Source organism: Marmota monax, unplaced genomic scaffold (assembly GCF_021218885.2).
Source record: "Marmota monax isolate L192 unplaced genomic scaffold, Marmota_monax_Labrador192_F-V1.1 WCK01_AAM20220418_F8-fsc00197, whole genome shotgun sequence".
In the NCBI taxonomy this organism is placed as follows: domain Eukaryota; kingdom Metazoa; phylum Chordata; class Mammalia; order Rodentia; family Sciuridae; genus Marmota; species Marmota monax.
In genome coordinates this window covers 2,203,350-2,228,352 of record NW_026694815.1, presented here as the reverse complement: position 1 = coordinate 2,228,352, position 25,003 = coordinate 2,203,350, and the positions used below count along the sequence as shown (strand labels likewise).

The following is a 25,003-nucleotide window of genomic DNA, read 5'->3' as shown; positions in this document are numbered from 1 at the left end:
TTTACCATTGAGCTATAGCTTTACTAGTCCTTGGAATTCTCTACCTTTTTTATTTTCTGACAACATGGAGGATTAAAAAAAAAAAGAGTACCATGATGTGATTTTAATTTTAAAAATACATATAAATACATGTGTGTGTATGTGTGTTTGTATGCTTGTGTATACGAATATGCATGCATATGTATACCAAGAGCTTTAACTTACCTGTTTGGATAGCGACTTCCATGTTTTAGCAACTAAAATAAATATAAAATAATTAGATAATAAATACTCCATGTAATGTATATCCATATTCAGTAGCCATCTACAAGCATAACTCAAAGCCAGGCTTCTATGTCCAAAAAAGCAAGGATTTTTAAATCTCAAGATCTGAATTTAAGGTATGATCTTATCTGTTTCATGTACTACAAACTGTTCATAATAAATATTATCAGTAGAATAGGAAATATTTTTCCATAACGAGATTGTTTTAGTTTGGTGATTCCTGAATATGTTATTTTTTATTGATTAAAAAAAATAAATTACAGCGGAATGCATTACTATTCTTATTACACATATATAGCACATTTTTTCATGTCTCTGGTTGTATATAAAGTATGTTGATATCAATTCGTGTCTTCATACACATCTCTAGCAATTAGAGAAATGCAAATCAAAACTACTCTAAGAAATCATCTCACTCCAGTCAGAATGGCAGCTATTATGAAGACAAACAACAACAAGTGTTGGCGAGGATGTGGGGAAAAAGGTACACTCATACACTGCTGGTGAGACTGCAAATTGGTGCAGCCAATATGGAAAGTAGTATGGAGATTCCTTGGAAATCTAAGAATGGAACCACCATTTGACCCAGCTATCCTTCTCCTCGGGTTATACCCAAAGGACTTAAAATAAACATACTACAGGGACACAGCCACATCAATGTTTATAGCAGCACAATTCACAATAGCTAAACTGTGGAACCAACCGAGATGCCTTTCAGTAGATGAATGAATAAAAAAAATGTGGCATATATACACAATGGAATTTTATTCAGCAATAAAAGAGAATAAAATCATGGCATTTGCAGGCAAATGGTTGGCGTGGGAGAAGATAATGCTAAGTGAAGTTAGCCAATCCCCAAAAAACAAATGCCAAATGTTTTCTCTGATATAAGGAGGCTGATTCATAATAGGATAGGGAGGGGGAGCATGGGAGAAATAGATGAACTCTAGATAGGGCTGAGGGGTGGGAGGGAAAGGGAGGTGGCAGGGTGATGGATTCCTGGATTTATAAGAAAGTGAATTTATTCCATATTAAACATGATATGAGATTAAAAGCATAAATAATAATATTCATAAAATAGTCATATAGGAATAAGATATATTAATATTCCTGAAAATAATTCATAGATAAGATCTCTCTAGGACAAAGAAGGATATGGGGAAAGAGAAAAAGAGATGACAGAGCAGGTAAAGTAAGAGGGAAACTCTTATTGTGTTTTTTCATTCTTCTTCGCTACAGCTACTTAAGAAACATCTTGGAACACTAGTATTGTAGTTGAATAAAACATTTGGGATCACTTTCTTTTTCTATTTCCTCTTCACACCCCTGAAAATTGCAAGCATTATAAAACTTATGTTCAATCAGTATTGTTGGGGTTTTTTGTTGTTTTTGTTCATATTTGAACATTATAAATATGTAATGCCTGCCTAAGAATTATTTCCAAATTGAGTAAGTCTTATAACAGCTGCCTTAAGAAAACTGGTATATATTATTTTAGCTTTATTACACTGATGACAACCAATCATTGTTTCTATATTGAATGGAGCAATGTATAATCAACAATACAGCAAATTAAAAATTACAAGAAAGGTACTTTTCTTTTGCTATGCAACTCTTTTTAAGGCAATATAACAACTCATTTTAAGACCAAAGAGAAGAAATAAGCTTCTAAACTTTGACAAAATAATTTTCATGGAGATAGATTTCTATGTCATAATAACATTCTTCCTTTACCAAAGAGAGTGTATAAAAACATGTAATCAAATGATTAAAATCACAGGCTGTAAATTATAATTTAGCAATAACATTAACCATAAGACTATATATTCATTTAATAATGCCACTTTGCTTTTTAACAATGAAAAAAGAACAGATTTATGATTTATGATAATATTTATGATTCTGTTGCTCTTAAAATATACCCATAAAACAAAGGAAGAAAAATGAATGGTGCAAAAGTACATGCACGTGTTCTTATGCAATGTTCATAAGCTATTTATCAAAAGAGGAAGTTAGACATACTCTTGAGTTTTGTAGGGTTTATGAGATTACCACAGTAAATTATTCACAAAAGATATATTCATTCTGCTGGAAATGTTCCATGTTCAATATTATTAGCTTTTGTAAAAGTAAAAAGGTTAAAGAGCCATTAAGGCTGTTCTTCAAAGGATTTTCTGACTTTCTAAATTCATTTGTCTCATATGAAATTACTACATATGTAAATATAACTTAGGTGGAGAGAAAAGACTTAAATTCTATTGGAAATATTTTATTTTTTAAGCTATAGTTTATGTTCTTTATATTTTAATATTATATGTATGAAATATTTTTAAAACAATACATTTTAAAAAATCTAAATTAAGGGCTGGGGTTGTAGCTCACGTGAGGCCCTGAGTTTGATCCTCAGCACCACCTAAAAATAAACAAATAAAAAATGGGGATATTGTGTCCCTACAACTAAAAAAAAAAAAAAGAAAGAAAGAAAAAAGAAAAAAAAATCTAAATTAATAATTTTTGATGTATAAAAGTAATCAATTACTAATTGTAGTTCTAAATATGAAATTCACCTGTTAAGGTCTAAATTTTAAAGAGGAATTTCTAAACAAGAAATTTTCTAGTTTTCAAACAAATTTTTAAAAAATTCTGGTTATGAACTCAAGTGATGATGATGATTATGATGGCTGTATTAATATTCACTAAATTCTCACTGTGTCAAGCACTACACTAAGCAGTTTTTCAATCTCCAAAAATTCTTCTGAGGTTATTATTACTTGCAGTTAATAAAGTTAATACAGACTACTTAATAATAAACACTTAAAAATCCATATTATACAAAATCAATTTAATAAGGGGGATATAATTATTATAGCCTTCAAATTATTTTTTTAAAGGAGCCCTTTTTAATTTTCCAGCCTTTTCTATTATTACTGCCCTATATATTCCCAAAGGGGCTGCTATAAGTATACCAATACCCTCTTGATTTTATATTTTTGTTCACATAGTTTCCTCTCCTTTACATGCTACTCCCTCAGTCAATGGTCAAAATCTCATTAAAAAATATATTTATTATAGGCTAAAATCTTCCAAGATCAAGCCTCTTGCCACAGTCCGGCTGCAGGACTCTAACAGCCTCTACCTTAAATTCCACTCCAGCCACATTTCCTTTCTTTTTTTGTAAATATCTCCAAAGAGTTGTTTACATTCACTATCTTCACTTCTTCATCTGCTATGCAGCCCTACAATCAGGTCTCTGCCCTAATCAGTCCACTAAAACATCACTTTAAAAAAAATCATCAATAATCTTCACTATAGTACATCCACTAGATGTACTATTTAACTTCTCAATAGTATTCTACTTATTTGATCATTCTGGCCATTTTCTTTGGCTTCTATGATTCTAAACACTTCTGATTTTTCTTTTAGTCAACTTAAATGAATTAAGAGACAGATCCACTTGTCTTATCTTTCATATGTTCAACATATCTTAAACACATTATGTCTAAACTGAAATCATAATTTTTCTCTTCAAACCTCATTCAGTGAAGCCAGTCATTACTCTTTCACCACTATCTTTGGAGGCTTTTGAAGCTTGAACTACCACTAGCCATGCTGTGAGACAGTATCAAAGAATATTTACAATTATCAGAAAAAGATATGAAAATACCCACTCCCATTATCAGTGAGGTGGATATCCTTCATATACTTACATGAATTAATCAAGTAAATGAAAAAGTGTGAAAATATTTGGTCTTCTGGAGAAATTTTATATCAATTTATAAATAAGTAATTTATATGAATAAAATATATATTCCAATAGGTTGAAAACAAAAACACACATGAGAATCCAGTTATCTGTTATTAAATTAGGTATCAAGAAATTTGCAAGAATGTGCATAATGCCAAAAGGTTTGAGAACCACTAACACATGGAAATGTGAGAAAAAATTAACCTACATTTATATTGCAGGAGCAGTGACAAGTGCAAAAGAGATTAATCTGTTCAGATTAGATAAAAGTATGAGTATGCAGGGCCTATTATAAAGAATACCAAAAGTAAGTTGGTGTTGAATTTTAATGTACAAGGAAGAGGAAACAATTGATAATTTGTGATAAAAGAAAATAGATAAGGGTTTATAAGAAATATTATGGTAACATTGTATAGCATATGTCTTGAAATACTATACTATTTTTCTAGTTATTCTAAAAAGCATATACTGCTGCATACTTTTACAAAGTAGAAATAACAATATAATCTAACATGATTAAGATAATCTTAAAATATACTTACATTTGGGCTCATCTGTCGTAACAGCCAAAATAAAATCATACGGAGTCATGAATAACTGCCCTTCACATTCTATAGATGCAAACAAACGAAATCGCCTTTCCCTAGATGTAGCGTAGAGGTCTAAGTCTTCAATATCTGTTCTGCCAACAGCAACCTAAAGTTAATAAAGCAAATAAATTTTGAATGTGTGAAACAACTTCTCCTTTTAGAAGATAAATATCTTTAATTATGTTAATAGTAAATTAATCAAGTAATGAAAAAGTGTGAAAATATTTGGTATTCTGGAGACCCTTCATCATTTTATAAATAAGTAATTTACATGAATAAAATGAATCAAAAGATTCTACTTTGAATGTCATTAAAGACTTGAAGATTTCTGAATAGGCACTTCAAAGATTTATTATTTTTTGAGTGGTTTATATCTTAAGTTTTGGTTGTAGAGAACATTAAATTACAGAGCCAGTGGTATCTTTAGAGGAAACACCAACACTTGCTGAATGCTTACCATGTACTCTCTATATACTTCTTTATTTGATTAGAAGTCAATTCATTTAAGTCCATTAATTTTCTAAAAGGAGAAACTAAAGCCTGATATGCTGCTCATGACTATCACTAAGGTAATCATACAGAAGTAATGTTTCAATTAAAGTTGGAATTACTAACTCTAGATCATTATGGTATATTAACCACCAAGAGTCATTCTGAATTTTGCCTAGAGTCAAGATGAACAGAATTAGAAGATGGGGTGGCGGGGGTGGGGGTCCTGTTTTTGTTCATTTCCTTATAGACAATTTTCCATTGTTATTTATTTTCTTTCTGAACTAAATATAGGAAATTAATTTTTTAATAGAAGGATTTCCTGATTATAAAATTAATGTCTATACAATGTAGAAGCATTTTTAAATATTTATAGATATATCGTATCATTTTTGGCAAAAGAAATGGAATTAAACTATTTATGCTATTCAATAATCAGAACTCCATTAAATATATCAGGGCCACTTTCTTATGACATTAGGATATTCTAGTAGCTACTGCATATAATTGGAAGATAGAATTTAAAAATCAATAGATATAATTATTTTGCTTTCTTTTTTGACAAAAATGGGATTATACTACATAAAGAGTTTAGTAATCTATAGTCTTTTTTACTATTAGGACCATTATCCTATGTCACTATTAAAGTAGAAGACTATTTTGAAAAACTATAATATTTCATGGTAAGATTTTATAAGTAATAATAAACAATTCATTGTGGCTAAATATTCAGATGATTTTTAGCTTTTTACTATTATAAAACAATGGTATAATAATCAGCTTGCCAGGCGAGGTGGCATACACCTGTAATCCCAGCAGCACAGGAGGCTGAGGCAGGAGGATCACAAGTTCAAAGCCAGTTTCAGCAATAGCAAGATGCTAAGCAACTCAGTGAGACCTGTCTCTAAATAAAATATAAAATAGGGGATGTGAGTCGAGTACCCTTTAGTTCAATTCCCGGAACTCCAAGCCCCGCCTCAAATCAGGCTTGAAAATATTTAGAAATATCCACAAGTAGTTCCTTGGGATTAATTCCTATGAGTAGAATTGGTTAGGCAAGACCTTTTTATACATCCTAAAGGAGTTTATAGTTATTTATGGGCTCACCAACAATATGTAAATTTTCACATATTTCATAAAACTAATTTATATTAGAAAAACTTCTTATTTAGGATGGCAAGTTTATTATCTTTATTGTCTCTATTTTTTGCCTATTGAGTCTTAAAGCAAATTATGTACAAAATATTAAAGTTATTTAAGTATCTCATCCTTTGGGAAACCAAAACAAGCTATCCAAAAGAATTTTCAACAAAGAGACTACTTTTTTATTTCTAAGTAACACTTTATTAAATGAAAAGTCAGACAAATGATGTTTTCCACCGTTTTGAAGATGATGACATTTCAAAACATTACACAAATAATTAAATAAACACTAAAAGAAAGAAAATTTCACTCCCTACTTTTTCTTTCCTTTTTTTGCAGTACTGGGGATAGAACACAGGGCCTTGTACATGACATTGGTCAAGGATTCTGAGCTACATCCCTAGTCCCATTCCCCATTTTTTGATGGTATGTACACGAAAAGGAATAAGGGGTGTCTGACTTTAACGTGTTTACAATCTATGTAGAGTAACACAATACTAGTTGGAAAAAGAAAAGATACAAACATGGAGAAAGTAAATAAGTCGTCAAATGAAAGTAAATAGAAGAAAAGTACTATAGGTTGATGTTAAAAAGAAGTTTTCCTTAAGAAGAAAATACAAGTTTTATGTATTTTGAAGAGAGATGTACCCTGCAAGTTTATCCAGCACATTTGAAAGATGATGATGGTCTTCCCTGGAATAGAGGATTTACATTCATGAAGAAGTAAAGGGAAGATATGGCCAGTTAATAATGATTTCTGAACCCCAGGCTAAAGCACTGGATTTAATCTAACAGAAAACAAAAGGTTTTGGAAAATTCTTAAGTGGAGCAATAAGAAAAGAAAATGGTATCTCGAAGATAAAGCAACCCATACCAAAGACAAAAGGGCTCAGTATTATATTAATAACAACTGCTCAAGCAATCCATAGATACTAGGAAATTGTTTTGGCTCTGCCTCAAGTAAAACATGACACACTAAACAACCTAATGATAATTATGAACAATAATCTCCCTTACTAGTGCTAAGTTACCAGCTTAGTAACCTTGTATACACATATTCCAGGGCTTTCTTCCTCTAAGAGCTGGAAAACAAATCTTGCCTGTGACCAGTCTGCTTTTTTTGGTGGTGCTGGGAATCGAACCCAGGGCCTTGTGCATGTGAGGCAAGCACTCTCTACCAACTGAGCTATATTTCCAGCCCCCTGCTTTTTTTTTTGGGGGGGGGTCAGTAAAACAACCTCCTTTATTCCTGTCTTTTTTCCAGTTAATTTTTCTTCCTATGTGCAACTAATGGAACCAGTTTTCGAGGCAAATTCACGTATTCCGTGCTCATATAAACAAATATTAATGCATATTTTTCCAACCCAGTTCTCGGTTCTTGACACTTTTAAAGCCTACTGAACACATTATTCTGCACCTATCTTGCTTTTTTCTTACTAGACTATTTCCCTGGGCTTATTAGTAACCCAAATCAATCATCATTTATCTCCAGTGAATTTCATGGTTGACCACTGACTGAACTCTCACTGTTTTTGTACCACAACTTGAAGCCTCAGATGAATGTAATGAATCACAATTTTGCTTATAAACTGTATATTTGCCTCAACTTAATATGACTTGATCTGTGATTTCTGCCTCTACCTCGTGCTGCCATTAGTGTCTATGGTGCCTGTTTTCTCATCAAATTTTCCTTCCTTAAGCATAGTCTATTAATTATCCCAGCATGCTAAACCTGCTTGACCACTGTAGCTGGGAACTCGATCCACATTTTATGAGCTAATGCTTACAACTCCTTCTCCTTTACCTCTGCTAACAATTAACAAAGCCTATAGCTCCCCTTTAATTTTTTACATCCACCCATTGTCACCACCTTTGTTCAAGCGCTTATTACTATTTTCCTACAGTTTTACTTTAACAGCCTGTGATATTTGCATTTTTAACCACTGAAATAAGGGTATGAGAACAAATCTTACCAAGTAGTGTTAATGGTTATCATTAATACTTCACTGCATGAATTTCACCCCTTGTTGCCTTAGCAACAGTACTCATCACTTTTGATAACAGCATTAGGTGGTGCCCACAGGTCTCATCTTAAAAGAAGGGTTGGGGAGAAGTATGGGAATGTTTTGTGTCCAAATGCCCCCAAATATATGCATATGTTTGTGTGTGTACACACCCATGGGCTCACACATGTACCCTAAAAGAGAAGAATATGATTTATGAATTAAAGAGAAAACTAGAGTATAGGTGCTTTAAAAAGCTTTGATACCACCAGCTTGTTGCTTCTTCCATTGCCTTGTCTCAGTTTAGTATAATCACACAATCTAATAAATATTAGTACCGCTCAAATGAAATATGGACTGGCAAAAAAGTGAAGAACAATTATTGCAATCCCACTAAACTGGCCTAATTTCAGAAAAGTCTAATTGCCAACAACTGAGGATAACTGGACTCATCAGGTTATCTGAGAATGAGATGGGAAGAATGCAGAAGAGGACATCAATCTTTGGATTGGGTTTAAAATTTTCTATTCTCTTCCACTGACTTATTTGTGTCTTTCTACTCTAATGGAATACTTTTTTAATTACTATATTTTATAAGTATGCTTTAAAAAATGTTAGTGAACTTCAAAATCACTTTGTCAAGTTACACTTTTAAATTCCTACTAGTATTGTTTGGATTGACACCAAATTTTGGTTTTATTTAGGGAAACATGAAAGTCTCACAATATTTTTTTCCAACCTGGCAATAGAAATAGAATTTATTCAATTCTTCAACTATAACTTCCAGTAAAGTTTTGTAGTTTTGGGGTTCTAGCTCAGTGGTAGAGCGCTTGCCTAGCATGTGTGAAGCACTGGGTTCGATTCTCAGCACCACATATAAATAAGTAAATAAAATAAAGGTCTGTCAACAACGAAAAAAATTTTTTTTAAAGTTTTGTAGTTTTCTATAATTTCTGAGTAATCTAAATTGAGAATGAGAACTTTTATTTCTATTATATATTCAACTGGTTATTTTTGATGTGTGGGAAAGCTGGGAACTTTAATGTATTTGCTTAGTGTCCAACTATCTTAGTAAAGTGTCTCATTAATTTGAATGACTTTTTTAATTTTGTCTAAGTAGATGATAATAAATTCTTTCAAAATGGTGACAGTTGTAGCTTCTCCTTTCTGTAATTCCTTATTTTCATTGTCTTAGTTATCAGAAGTATAGGCATGTACAATGATTTTGGAAAATATAATAATATTAACCATTCTTGATTTGTTCTGAGGAGAATGATTCTATAACAAAGTACTTTTTTTTTTTTTGAGATACGGTCCTGTTTACTACATAAGCTGGCCTTGAACTTCTGATCTTCACAGGGCTGAGGAGGATGCTTCTAATGAACCACTAATAAAAGTAATGTTTGCTATTGATTTTGAGAATTATCAGGAATTGGTGTCTACCTGGTCTCCTTTTATTAACTAATAAATAAATTAGTATACTTTCCAAGATGAATATTTAACATCAACTAATAAGCTAATATATAATCATTCATTCTTTCAACAAATACTTGGTATGAGTTTATTATACACAGATGAATTAATTATAAAACAATTAATCAATTGGAAGATTACTTAATCTAAAACTGTTTTAGAAACAAATGTAAATAAATAAGCTTGTTCTGCCTACATATGCCTAACTAATTTCAACCATTTTGAATTTACATGCTTACTTGTCTGTAGTTTATCTACAGACTATGATATAATGGCACAAGATGAAGAATTTAATAATTTTTTACTGTAATAAAGTTCTGACCAAGTAAAACTTCACAGTATATAGTAAATTATCATAGAGTAGCTCATGAAGTTCTGCTGAGAATATCTGATATAATAGAATCTCTGAGGAAAGGGAAGCTGCAGGCCAGTTCATTACCGAAATGTCAGAAGGAATCCAGACCTTTAAGAGATTTAGCTTTACTTTAGAACCTCTCAAAGTTTAAAAAAAAAATTTCAACCCTCTGAAGTTTTAACATCACTATTATGAACATTCAGAAACACTCATCAACAAATAAAGGAGGAAATATCAAATCAGTTTACTAATTCTTTTGTCAGTTCTGCTTGCCTATAAATTACAATGACCTTATATCATGTTAATATTCTGAACTTTTTAAAAAACAAATACAGCCATTTCCCTGGATCACAATGGCATGTGATTTCTTGTCTTATATTACAAGGAATAGGTTAATACAAATATACCTGTATTTGCTAGCTAATCCACTTTATTTTAAATTCCACTTTTTGCTTATTTAAATCATTTATCCTTTAAAATTAATTTCTAAAGCTTAAAATTAACCTAAATAATCTTTCATTAATATTTATTTTTCAGTAAATGATATTTTGTATCAAAATTTCCAAAATAGTAAAAATCCACCAATAAGCGTAAAGCATAAAAGCCAATCTGAAAGCTCAAAAGCCTGATTTATATTTATTAGTTGTTAAAACATTAATTGCTAAAGGAAAAATCATTATTATCAGTTCAATATTATGCACTTAAAAGTGAGTCTTTCAAAAGTGGTAACATATGGGCCATGTTATTTATGAACTGAAGGGATAAAGTGACTGAGAGGGTATATAGAAGTCACAATAATTTGAGAAAAAAATCTTAATTTCTGTAGATTAACAGTCAAACTGAAAAATACATATTTGAGAAGTTGAAGTGACAGCCTTTAAAATGTTAAGAAATATTAAAGAGAAAACCCTTAGTCTTATACTGGCTAATAAGAAAAACTGAAGGGTAAGAGAATAGATAATTGAAAACTGAGCTAACTTAGCTTCAAAGAAATCATTTCTCTAAAGTAAACATTACACAAAGTTTCTGATTTCCATATTTTTTGGATATGCCTTTTCCAAAATGGTATTAAAAGGTGAAATATTTTGTCTGCATATAGTCCTAGCTTTGTTTGGATGGTTTTAGTATTATTACCAAACCTATTAACCAAGCTCTTCAATTCAGAAAAGACTAGTAACACAAGTTTTGTTAGATAATAAGTATCATATCATATCGTGGAGGTTATCTATACCTTATTAAAATATCAATTTAAAAATCTGTTCTAGTTAAAATTTTTAAGAGATTGAATGTAATCCTTTATGTCTTGAATTCATGCTTTCCCATCGGTCTCTGGAACCAATCCTGTGCCAAGTTTGAGGTAACCAAATACTCTCAGGCCAGGGATTTGGGTGTTGCTTGTCCTGTTCTGGGAACAGGAAAAGAGCATCTGGTTTCCCAATTTCAGTATTTGGGTTTTTCCCTGCCAACCTGTGCCTGAGACCTTTTCAAGAGTTTCTCTGGAATTGTGATGCATGCTCTTCTAGCCACCCAGAGTTTTGTGTTGTTACTTCCCAGGTCTCTTTAATGCTTTTTTATTTTTATTCTTTCTGCTGTAGACCTCTACTAATTATCAATACATTCAATGTTTATTTTCTGCTAAACTTTATGAAATGAAGCGATGCTAACCAAAGTCTAAGCCAAACCTGTTGATTAAAAATAAGAATGAACCTAATTTTCATCTGTGCCCGGGATGAGCTCTAGAAGCTGGGATAGTCATTGAACTACAGTCATCTTGAGTAATATTTTAGTTCTACTTCAGTTCCCTGTTTAGTTTGCAATTTCTCTGAACATGAGCACTTATACCTTCCCAGGTATTGCCAAAGAGATGAATTTTTGCTCCATATCAAATGAAATATGTGATTCTTATACTCTTTTTACTCTGCTGTTTTCATACCCTCTTTATTTTATAATCTATTGCCCCAGATCAACACTCAATGACCACCTTTCTTATGATTAATCTTAAATGCTAACAATGCATTTTCCTTGAGAGTCAATATTTTACCTTATAAATTCTACTTATTTCCCTTATAAATTCCTATTACATCATTTTTATTCCTTCTCCCCACTCACAATGGGGGAGTTTACTATATATCTCTCTTATTAAAGCATTAATTCTTTGAGAAAAACAGGAAATTCTTACTTTTTTAGCTCCCTGATTAATTCAGTGCCTGACATGTGTAAGAGGCTAGGTAAATATTTACTGCATGAATAAATGAATGCTTGTGGATAAAACAATAATTGGCCACTGGGTAATAAGCACCCAAAGGATACTAAATCATAGTCAAATGGACAATCAGAAGAAATGTTTGGGCTGTTAAGGAAAACCAAAAGAAAGTTTTCTAATATCAAATTAAGCATTTAGACTGAGATAACAAAAGAGAATACAAAGATCTAATGAAAAAGGAAATACATTATAGCTTAAGGATATCTATCTTTTTAAAGATATATTATCATTTTTGAGACGTAGTAATTGTATATATTATTGGGTAGAGTGTGACATTTAAAGATGTATTCAATGTGCAATGATTATATCAGAGTAACTGGCATATTTATCACCTCAGGCATTTATCACTTATTTGTGTTGAAAATATTCAAATACCTCTCATTAGCTACTTTGAGATATTCTATTAATCACTGTCAACTATAGTTATCTTACTGTACTAAAGAACATGTTGTTTCTCCTATCCAATTGTACCCCTTTACCATAAACAAACAATCTTCTCTCCACCACTGCTTTCCCCCATATCTTTCCCAGGCTCTAGAAACTACTATTCGATTCTCCACTTCTATGATAGACTTTTTTTTTTGGCTTTTTTAAATTAATTTTTTTATTTGTTTTAATTAGTTATACATGACAGTAGAATGTACTTATATACTTTGATATAACATACATAATGAGATATAATTTCTCATTTTTCTGAGTATACATATTGTAGAATCATATTGGTCATACAGTCACATACATACATAAAGTTATAATGTCTGTTTCATTCTATCTTTCTTATCCCCACATCCCCTGCCTTCCCCTTTCACTTCCCTCTACCTAATCTAAGGTAATGCTATTCTTTTTTTTTTTTTTTTTTGCATTACAATTCTTAATACACACATATACCACAATTTTTGTATCTCTGTTTGTATATAAAGTATGTAGACATCCAAATCAAGTCTTCATACAGGTACTTTGTATAATGATGTCCATCACATTCCACCATCCTTGCTAATCCCCTGCCCCCTCCATTTCCCTCCCACCCCTCTTCCCTATCTAGAATTCATCCATTCCTCCCATGCTCTCCCTCTCTACCCCACTATGAGTCAACCACCTTATATCAGAGAAAACATTCAGCATTTATGAGATAGACTTTTTTAGATTAGACATGATGAGATCATGCACTATTTGTCTTTATGTGCATGACTAACTTTAAACTAAATGATCTCCAGTTCCATGTATGTTGCTACGAACAACAGAACTTCATTCTTTTTATGGTCAAATAGTATTCTATTTTGTATGTGTATCACTCATCAGTTGCTGGCCCTTAGGTTGCTTGCATTTCTTGTCTATTCTGAATAGTGCAACAATTGCACAGCAGTACAGATATCTCTTTGACATACTCCCATAATGGAATTGTTGGATCATATGGTAGTTCAATTTGTAATTTTTTTGAGGCATCTCTGCTGATTTTCATAATTGCTGTACTAATTTGCATTCCCACTCTGCACCCTTACTGGCATTCATTATTTATCTTTTTTATTATAGCCATTCTCACCTGTGTGAAATTTTATCTCACTGTAGTTTTGATTTGTATTTCCCTGATGATTAGTGAGACTGAGCATCTTTTCATACACCTCTTAGCTATTTGTACATCTTCTGAGAAATGTCTATATCAGTCTATGACCCATTTTTAATTGGGTTACTTGATTAGTATTGAATTTTTGGAGTTCTTACACATTCTGGATACTAACCTCTCATCAGATGTATAGCTTACAAATATTTTCTTCCATTCTGTAGGTTGTCCTTTCACTCTGATAATTATTTCTTTTACCGAGTGAAGCTTTTTAGTGATATATAACCCATTTGTCTATTTTTGCTTTTGTTTCCTATGCTTTAGGGTCTTGTCTAAAAACTCCTTGCCCATTCCAATGTCCTAAAGCATTTCCCTTGTTTTTTCTAGTAGTTTCATGATTTCAGGTCTTACATTTAAGTCTTTAATCCATTTTGAGTTGTTTTTGTAACTGGAAAGAGATTAGGAGCCCAGTTTCACTCTTCTGCATGTGGAGGCTTATTTTCTCCACCACCATTTACTGGAAAAAATGAAAAACTGTCCCTTCTCCACTGTGTGTTCTTGGCACCTTTGTTAAAAATCAGTTGGCTATAAATGTGTAGGTTGATTCTAGGCTTTCTGTTCTGTTCTGCTGATATATGCATCTGCTTTTATGACAATAATTTGCTGTTTTGATTATTACAGCTTTGTAGTATATTTTGAAATCAAATAGTGTAATACCTCTTGCTTTGTTCTTTTTGCTCAAGAATGCTTTTGACTACTTGGAATCTTTTGTGGCGCCATACAAATTTAATAATTATTATTATTGTTTTGTGAAGAGTGGTAGAGTTATTTTAGTAGGGATTGTACTGAATCTCTAGATGGCTTTGATAGAATGGACATTTTAATAGTATTGACTATTCCAATCCATGAACACAGAATGTCTTTCCTTTGTCTATGTATCTTCTTCAATTTCTTTCAGAGGTATTATAGTTTCCATTGTAAATACCTTTAACACTATAGTTAAATTTATTTCTATTTTCTTTTTTGGTAGTTATTGTAAATAAACTGCTTTCTTGATTTTATTTTGGATAATTCACTTCTGGCATACCGCAACAATACTAATTTTTATGTGTTAATATTGTATTCACAATTTCACTAAACTTGTTTATTAATGCTAATAGTTTTTGGTGCAGCATTTAAGATTTTTCTACATATAAGACCACGTCATCTTCAAACAGTGACAATCTGACTCTCTCTTTTTGAATTTGGATACCCTTCCCCTTTATTTCTCTTGGCTAATTATCTTAAGCATGGGGTGAGGGGTGAAGTAGCGGGGGGGGCGGGTTAGTCAGCTTGTGATAAATTCTCTCAGTTTTTGCTTGCCCTAGGAAAAGGTATTTTTGAAGACATTGCTGGATATAGTATTCTTGGTTTTCAGGTTTTTCCCCATCACCAAATCCCAGGAGTTTGATCACATAATCCCATTTTCTCCTGGTCTATAAGGTTTCTGCTCAAACCTTGCTATTTATCTAACAGGGATCTCCTTATATGTTAGTTGATGCTTTTTTCTTGCTCTTTTTAGAATTCTCTCTTTGGCTTTGTGCTTCTAACAGTCTGACTACGATATAACTTGGAGAGGATCTATTTAAATTTAAAATCCTTGGAGCTTTCTAGACACGGTTGTCTATCTGTCAAGATTTGGAAAGTCTGCAGCAATTATTTGGTTGAATAGGCTTTCTATGCCTTTCTCTTCTCTTTTCATCTCCTTCTGGAACACCCATAATGTGAAAGTTTGTTTGCTTAATGTTGTCCCATAGGTCATAAAGGCTTTCTTCATACTTTAAACTTTTCTTTTTGTCTAACTGGGTTATTTTGAAAGAACTATCTTCAAGTGCAGAAATTCTTCCGTCTAACCTATTCTGTTGTTGAGGTCCTCAACTGTATTTTTAATTTCACTTACTGAAATCTTTTGCTCCAAGATTTGTTTGTTCTTTTTTTATGATCTCTCTTTACTAAATTTCTCATTCATGTAATTCATTGTTTTCACAATTTTGTTGAATTGTCTGTCATTCTTATCTCATAAGCTTCCTTAAAATAAGTACTTTGAATTCTTTTTCAGGCAATTGGTCAATTTCCTTTTCTCTGGGATCTGTTCCTAGAGAATTAATGTATTCTGTTGGAGGCAGCAGGTTATCTTGGTTTTTCATGCTTTTTGTACATTTGGTGTATCAGTTGCCTTTACTAATTTTATAGGGTAGTTTTCATAGTAAAAGACTTTCTCCTGGTGATATGTCCTAAAGTACTGGTTGAATAGGCTATATTGGCTTTGGTTCCAAGTGGGAGCTTTAGTATAGTGTGTAGCTTCTTCAGCTATAATCAACAATGTCTATGGGCATCTCAGTGGCCTACACTGCAGGAATTGTGGAACTGCACCACAGGCTGGGTTGCAATTCTCTGAGGCAGAGTGGGTTCAGTGACAGCTCTGGATGCTGTGTGTCCAGCTATAGATGTGGGAGGCTCATCAGTTTCTGTGATCACACAGGGGAAAGAATGCCTGGATGGGTCCAAGTAGATGTGATGCATCATGCTTGGTAGGGAAGTAGGCTGCCTGTCAGCACAAAGGACTGGGACACACTAGTGGGTCCATATGAGATCCCTGTCAGATCTGAGGCCTGTGTGGGTAACTATGTGGGGTATCTGGAGGACAATCTGCTCAGAGCAGGCTGAGGCTGCCCAACTGCTTTCTGGGCCAAGAGTAGGTTGGCAAGAACACCTATATGCTTCTCAAAGCCTCAGTGAGCCAACCTTTTGTAAATAGGCTACTTACCTACGTCTCAGGGCTACCAGGAAGATGGTACAGTAACACAGCTACTTACTGCGGTTCTCAGCAGGCCAAACCACTCAGCAAAGTCTGCTTGGCTACCTCTGTGGGTCAAGTTGCACAGGTGTTTATCTTTTAAAAGTTGGCTGAATATGCCATCCTTAAATTAATGTTGATTACTGATTAAGTTTAGCTGTTACAATAAGAAGGCTTAAGGGGGTTATAAGATGTTTATTATTTAAATAGAGTAAGAATTCTGGTAAAAAAATCTTAAAATAACTTTCACTTAATTCTTGAAGCTTGAAAAACTCAATTCTAGGCACTTCTCCTAAGTCATTATAATATATAAAATTGCATATTTGGACTTTAAGAAGTTTTTTTGTACTTAAAATTTTAAAATAACTACAATGTTACTAACCACATAATATTTGGGTTTCTTTCCTTCAGTTAAACATTATCAATTCTTTCTACAACTTAAGAGTAATTTTTGTTTCCATAATACCTTTCTCAAAAGAATTACTGCAATTCACAAAACCTCCTAAGTTTTGACTAATTAAATGAAAAGAACAAATGGACAGCATCCAATAAGAATTCTGTCAACTTATACATTAGGGAAGGTCTGAAAAACCTTCCATGAAGAAGAAGAGTACAACCTTTCAAATTTGAATATCAGAAGTTTTAACATAGAAAAAAGCAGTATGTTGTTGGACAAAAACAAAAACAAAACCCTACAAACAAACAAAGCATGAATATAACTTGAAAGAACCTCAAATTTGGTAGGGTTACAGGAGGAGCTTTATCAAAGATGGTGACGGCAGTGGAAGAAATGAAAAGTTAGAATAGGAAAGGTAAGCAAGATACAGTGTATGATTTTCTTGGCATAGTACTGAACAAGATCCAGACTCTGGATCTTAGCCAGGAATACCAGTGATGCACAGAGGTACCAGCAGCATGCAAACTGGCTGAACTCTACTATTCAAAGAATCGATGAGTAGATCACATCTAGAGAAGCCTGGGTACAGGAGAAGAAATTTAGTCTCTGTAAAACTGGCATAAGGTCACTGAAGTATAAAGCAGAAATCTAAGAATAGAGGATTAGATATAAGACTAGAGCTAAATCACAGGGATTAGTTACTTCCACAATGACCAAGTGGCCAATTAAACCATTAAACCTGAAGTTTCTTATATTATCCTATTGGTCTTAGCGTCTGTGGTGAGGCTGGGCCTACAGATGGGCAGTTAGGTAAACTTTGATACCAGGACAATGTAGGAGACTAATCTCGCTAACAAACTCATTTTTGTCAAAAAGCAATCATTTCCCTTCCCAATAATAAAGGCTTTCTCCAAATAACTTCTTCTCTGCTATATTAAACAGGGTGGTCTAAATTCCTCAAATAAAATGGCTCAAGTACAACAAAAGTGAGTTCATGTCTTTCTTACATAAGGATCTATAAAGAACATACTAGGACTGGGGATGGAGGTGGGATCAAGGAGTTGTTCTTCATGTGGCTGTTCAGAGACTCAGGGTAATGATGCCTCAGCCACCATCATTCAAAGGAGGTGGAGAATGTCAAGAAGTTCATGTGAGTAGCACTTATAGGCTAGGACTAGAAATGCTATAAACCACTTCTGCTCACGTTCAATTGAACCTAGTAACTTAGCCACACTTAAGTGCAAGGGATGTTGGCACACAGCTGAGAATCCAAATTCTAACTATCATAAAAAGAGTATAGTCTATAGTTTGCAGTCTATCATACCACTTTGGGTGACATTAGGAGTAAAGAAATATAAAGGATTTGGGGGAAAACTTTAAAACTGTGTGTGTTTGCGTGTGTGTGTGTTTAAGAGAGACTAAGACTAACATCTAAAACAATCAAAATCTATAGGATTAAAAGCCTCATCAAGGTTACCTTCATCAATTTTGCAGGAAACATTAAATTACTGATTCACTCTGGCCAACAGTTCCAAACATTTTATTCCATGCAGACTGTATCTTTCAAAATCTTAAAACACAACCCCCATTGGCTCAAAATTTAATGTTGTTTGCTCCTGCACTCTCCCTAGCTTTGTTCTTCCAAATTTGGCAAAATGCTTCTATAACTCTGACCTTTTCACAAAACACTCCAATAAGACTAAGAAAACATTTGGGTCTGATCTTCCATCCTTGAATACTGAGAAAAAATAAAGTATAAACAGATGTTTTTAGCTCTTCTTCTACAGACCTACCTACGTTATTTAGGGAATGCTGAGCAGTAATTACCCTAACTGTCCTATAGTTTAATTTATAAAAACTGAATTCAACCAATTTCAGGGATCAAGATCATGGTCTTCAAAAATTTGCTCCATAATTACAAAACTGAGTTATTACTAAACTCAATTTGATGACACGTTGATATACTCAAAACATTCAACAAAAATAATGACTCTAAAAAAAAAATGACTCTAAAATCTAAAATGACTCTAAAAATAATGACTCTAAAATCTAACCTAAGTAACAGAAACAAAATATAAAATTTCTTAAAAATACATATATGTGTATAGATATGGTCTAAATTCTAACAATTTCATTTTTCATTAGTATAAAATTCACTCTGAAAATAAAATATCAAACTTCAAAACACTGAAACTACCAATTATGATTTTGACAAATATTCCTATTAAATATAATAGTTATAATTTCTTGGCATCACATGGATATTATAATTACACATTTTGATAATTTTATAGTGCTATCTTTTACAGAATAGAAAAATATAGATATCACAAATTTAAGGTAATGTACAGTATTTTTAGGTACAGCAAATTTTGTTGAAGAATTGGAGTTTTTCGTATTAAAAAAAGGTATTACAAAGCTCCTGTTGAAAACTATACAACTATGAACCTCAGAGTTGAAACATGAATTATCTTAAGCGTGAGGCCTTGCAGTAGACTAAAGATAAAAATCACAGAAATCTACAGCCAGAAGAGAATTTAAGTTTGCCTTTTCACATTATTCCTTTTAGGGAAAATACATCTTATACCTCCTAGGAAATCATTTTACAGTGACTACTTAATATTGTTTTTTGCTAAAAATATTTAAGAAATCTATCTCTAGAAAACTCCTGTCTGCTTGTTGAGAAATTGGGAGTTACATTCTAGGTCTTTAACCTCAATTTTCCTACTTATACAAATGGATAATTTTATGTGGAAATAAAATTGCAAAAATACTCATAATGTACATAATTTATTCATAAAAATAATTATAACTTTAAGTTGTGAATCCTCTAAGTCATACTGACAGAGCAGAGAAGCTTAATAAGTGGTATGATAAAAGTTCCATTTTTAAGTTATCTTATCTTTCTAAATGAAATAAAAATATAGTGTCAATGTAATTATCTTCTTGGAATTTCCAAACACAGAACTTTGCAACCAGTACTTAGATGTTACTTCTTAAGGTACAGAAACTAGGGCCTTCAGGCAATAGAGTACATCATTACCCTTCCCATGAATAACAGAAAGCACAGTTCACTGCCAAGACAGTCTCATGTTACTTCAGGTCAACGATTAGAAAATTCACTCTGTGGTAAGGTCTGGTTTTCCCAGGGAGAAAGATTAAATGCCAGATAAAGGATTCACTACTAGACAATTAGAGAAACTGATGACTACAAGCTGATAATACCATAAAGAAGTAACTTGAAACAATTATATTATCTAAACATTGTACAATGTATTACCTTTTAGCAACCAAGAAACAGGGAAATGATAATGAAGAATGGAAGAAGGAAAAGTAAAGATCATTTGTATTAACCAAAATTATCAAGATTACTTATTCTTATTAGTTTCATTAAAACACATTTGCTTTATATTGAATCAAGTTAACATTAAATTTTAAAAATAAAAATTATTTTTAAAATGTGCTCAATTTCATATAAGAAGTGGAGCATTTGATAAAATCCTACCTGATGTTGACAATTGTAGCAACATTTTTATAAAACATTAACAAACAAGTAATTTTTTAAATTTACATTTAAGAATCTTATGGTCAAGAATCTTCATACATGAGATTCTATGCAAGTAGCTAAAAAAAAGTTGATCTTGGGAGCATTACATTTGGCTTTCTCACTTGGCTTCAGGCTTCTTTAAAAGAGTCTTAAGAAGATAAAAGAGGTAACATTTTCTTAGCTTGCTGGGTGGTCGAAAGGTTAAACATCAAATTCCCAGTATGGGAAAATCCCAAAGTACTCTAAGGTGAAATGTTTTGATGCTTAGCAAATGTCTGTGTATGTAAATAGACACAGCTGAAAACAAGCCAGATAGTATAATACTGGCTGAGATCAAATTAAAAAAGAAAGAAAGAAAGCTTCTAGATAAAGCAACTGACTATTTATGACTTTAAAAGTTTTACTTGTATTGTTATAGTAGCTCTTAATTATAGGGTACAAGCATTTTTGCATATATCATTTCAATATTTGATAAGATGCTATAAGTGAAAGTATTTTTAAGGAGGCAGTATAGCACGATGGTTTATTATTTAGAGCTCATCTTTTCTTGCCTATTCAGTGACTTTGCTCCAGTAATACCTCCCTTGACCTGAAACTTCAATATTTTTTCCTCTTCTATAGAGTACTTGTCTTCAAACAAACACAGTAGCTATTTCTACCATCTTAGAAAGTTTTGTGTCTCACTTCCCCCTTTAGTTATCCTTCCCCCTCCTCCCTGCCCTTCCTTTCCTATCCCTCACAGCAAGGCTATCACAGAGAGCTGTCTACATTTCCTGTATCCAATTTCCTTTCACTCCTTTGAACTTAATCAGCAGGTTCTACCCTACACCTCTGCTAAAACTGCTTGCCAAGGTCATCAATGACTTCCTTGTTGCTTAATTCAAAGGTGAATTCTCAGTTTTCATCTCATAGCACTTGACACAGTTGGAGACTTTCTTTTCCTTTAAATAATTTATATTCTCACTTTCCCATTTCTTCCTGATTTTCTTCCTACCCCTCTAGTGTTCCCTTTTGGGTAACTTAATTTTTTTTTAAATTATTATTATTATTATTATTTTGTACTGGATATTGAAATCGGGGCACTTTACTACTGAGTTACATTCCCAGCCCTTTATATATATATTTTTTAATTTGAGACAGTGTCTTGCTAAATTCCTGATGCTAACCTCAAGCTTGTGATTCTCTTGCCTCAGCCTCCCAAATCTCTGGGATTACAGATGTGTACCACCTTGCCAGATCTCATTTTGTTGTTGTTGTTGTTGTGTTTTGTTTTTTAAGCTACAAGTACTTTCTCTCCTAATGATTTTATCTAGCATTTATATATTATAAGTATATTGAAAAACCCAAAATTTGTATCTCCAACTTTCTACATAAATATGAATATCACAAAGACAGGGATTTGGGTTTACTTGGTACACTTCAGTTTCCTCAGCACCTAGAGGAATTTCTGGCTTTTAAGTTTCTCAAACATTTGCTGAACAAATGAATGAGTGAAGATAGTTAAAATGCTTACTGTAATTATTTAATAATGTTTCCTTTAAAAATTAAAACAAAATAGTAAAAGTTGGTAATGGGGCTGAAGGTATAGTTCAGACATAGAACTCTCACCTAGCCCACATGAAGTATTGGGTTCAACCTTCAGCATCACACACACAAAGTCAATAGCTGTCTGGTATGAATACTGTAGTTGACTTCAGAAAAATGTGAGTGGGGAAAGCAATAAAGCCAAACATGTTCAATGATTCTTTTTTGAAATGGGAAATTATCTGATACTCATTTATCTTCAAATTTCAGGTGTATATATTTAAAAAATGTTTAAATATTTGTGTAATTGATCAGCCAAAGACTAAAAACCAGGATGTATAACTTTCAAGAATGTCCATGGTGATAAATCTATTCCAACTACCTGGCATTTCATTGTTGTTCTCATCTGCCTTATGTTCTATCACCTGTTTCTCAGTCTTCCTGGCTCAGTCCCAAACATGTAGATTACACAATACGGTACTCTATTTCTTTAAAGTGATAGCTGACCATTAATGACAAAATCTCTAGTTATGAACTGAACCACTGTCCTCTAGGCCTGGTTATGCAATGACTCCAAGATGGTTTTCCTACATTGTTACTGAAAGAAAAGGAATAGCACATTATTAACAGTTCAGATTATTTTTCCCAAAATAAATCACCCTGAACTTAACCAACTGTTAGTCAGCTTGGGTTACCATAACAAAGCACCGTAGACTGGATAGCTTACACAACAGAAATTTATTTTCTCACAGTTCTAGAGGCTGAAAATCTAAGATCAAAGTGCTACATGGTTGGTTTCTGGTAAGGACTTTCTTCTTGGTTAGTAGATGACCAGCTTCTTGCTATGTTCTCCAAGACCTTTTCTTAGAGCATGTGGAAAGGGAGGAAGGAAATGAGGAAACAAGCTCTCTAGTAGCAGTCCTATGTCCTCAGTTAACTCTTATTACTCCTTTAGAGACTCAATCTCCAAATATGTTTACACTGGGGGTTAGAGCTTCAATCTGGGGAGACAGAAATATTCAGTTAATAAGATCAACCATAGACCAAGTAATCTATCAATAAACTCAATCAAAGCCTTTCAAATGTTCCAGCAGGTAATCCTTATCAAGCTGGCATTTTATTCCCTGGAATAACTTGATTATTTAAGAAATTTCATTATGGACCCTCTTATTTGGATCATTTGTAAATAGACAAAAATGAGTAATTGAGATAGGACCCCGAGTCCTTCACCCACCTGTTTCCCACTGGGAGAGTCTCCTGCTCATTGGTCCCAGATCAAGGTTGCCTACCCATGAATCAGCCTCGAAGCACCTACAATGAGGAGTCTCCTGCGGCCCAGCAACCATGGAAAATGTCTAGTTGCTAATAAGCCCCAAATTACAACCTAGGCAGAATGCTTCTCTTCCAAGTTAGCTCCTTTCTAAGGTACTCTCCCTCAGCCTTACAGTATTGTTTCAATTTTTTATCCCTTCTTAACGACTAATCCCCTGTAAACAGTTAATAATTATGTATAATACTATAATGGTGGATACAGTATCATTATACATATGTCAAAACCCACAGAATGTGTAACACCAAGAGTAAAAGCTAATGCATATATATGGACTCTGGGTAATAATGACTATGGTAATGTAGATCCATCAATTTTAACAAAAGTACCATTCTGGTGCAAGATGTTGATAGTGGGGGAAGAGTGCATGTGTAGAAATGGGTACACTTGAACTCTATACTTTGTTTAGTTTAACTGTAAACCTAAAACTACTCCAAAAAATAAAGTCTTCTTTTAAAAAGTAAAGAGAAACTATTAAAAAGCTATGGCCTTCATTGAAAAATACAGCACATGGAGCTGAGGTTGTAGTTTAGAGGTAGAGCGCTTGTCTCGCATGTGTGAGGCACTGGGTTCGATTCTCAGCACCACATAAAAATAAATAAAGATATAAAAACAATACAGCAAACATGTATGATAAGTTTATCTCTCTGAAAAAAACTAGAAACATATATTAAGATGTTAACTTTTCATTCTGAATGGTGGAACATTAGCTCTTTATCTTTTAAATTTGGCAAAAATCACTTATGAAAGAGCAAGAAAATACAAGAGATTATATCTATTAAATTTCTCATAGTAGAAATTACTGACAAAAATGAAAAAGTTTTTAAAATCAGATGTTATTTAGTTTTGGCAATTTGTTTCCATCACATTGGCATTGTTATTCTCTGGAAAAACTTTAGTATTAGGGCTGGGATTGTGGCTCAGTGGTAGAGCGCTTGCTTAGCACAGGCGGGACTCTGGTTCGATCCTTAGCACCACATAAAAAATAAAGGCATTGTGTTGTGTCATCTACTCCAAAAAAATAAATATTAAAAAAAACTTTAGTATCACTTGAATTTAACAGTAATAAAAGCCAAAAAGGCATTTTCTGGGACAAAGTTTACAGAACTAGTATTTAATTTATAAAATAGGTTTTAAAATTAGTTTTGGACAGGATTAGGGGATTGAATTAATATTAAAACAACTACTAGTAAAAACCAAAAAAGATGTGATTTTAAGATGAAAGAACAGAATAACTGAAAAGGACCTTATAAATTCAATTACTATGACATTTCACAGAAAAAGATTAGTTTAAGTGAACTAATCACTGTCACAGAGTCAGAGAAGTAGTGGCAAAGCACTCATATTGAACTTCTCTAGATATCATATCTCATTTTTAAAAATAAACATTTTTAAAGGTATAATTAGTATGCACATCTAACTTAATTCTTAAGAGTTTTATCTTGAAGAGCACTGTCTGGAGGTTCAGTTGCATTATCCAAAAAAT

At 32.8% G+C, this 25,003-nt stretch overlaps 1 protein-coding gene across 5 annotated transcripts in view; it reads right to left on the bottom strand.

Annotated features, from left to right (window-relative positions):
• Micu3 (mitochondrial calcium uptake family member 3) overlaps positions 1 to 25,003 on the bottom strand; it is a 100,096-nt gene that overhangs the window by 55,707 nt on the left and 19,386 nt on the right. For 3 of the 5 annotated variants that reach the window (XM_046425972.2, XM_046425973.2, XM_046425971.2), the window contains exons 2-3: positions 4,552 to 4,705; positions 205 to 236 (exon numbers count right to left, since the gene is read on the bottom strand). In XM_046425972.2, the coding sequence (XP_046281928.1) occupies positions 205 to 236; positions 4,552 to 4,705 (186 nt within the window). The remainder of the gene's footprint in view (positions 1 to 204; positions 237 to 4,551; positions 4,706 to 25,003) is intronic. The other 2 variants (XM_058573114.1, XM_058573115.1) reach the window with 1 other exon arrangement.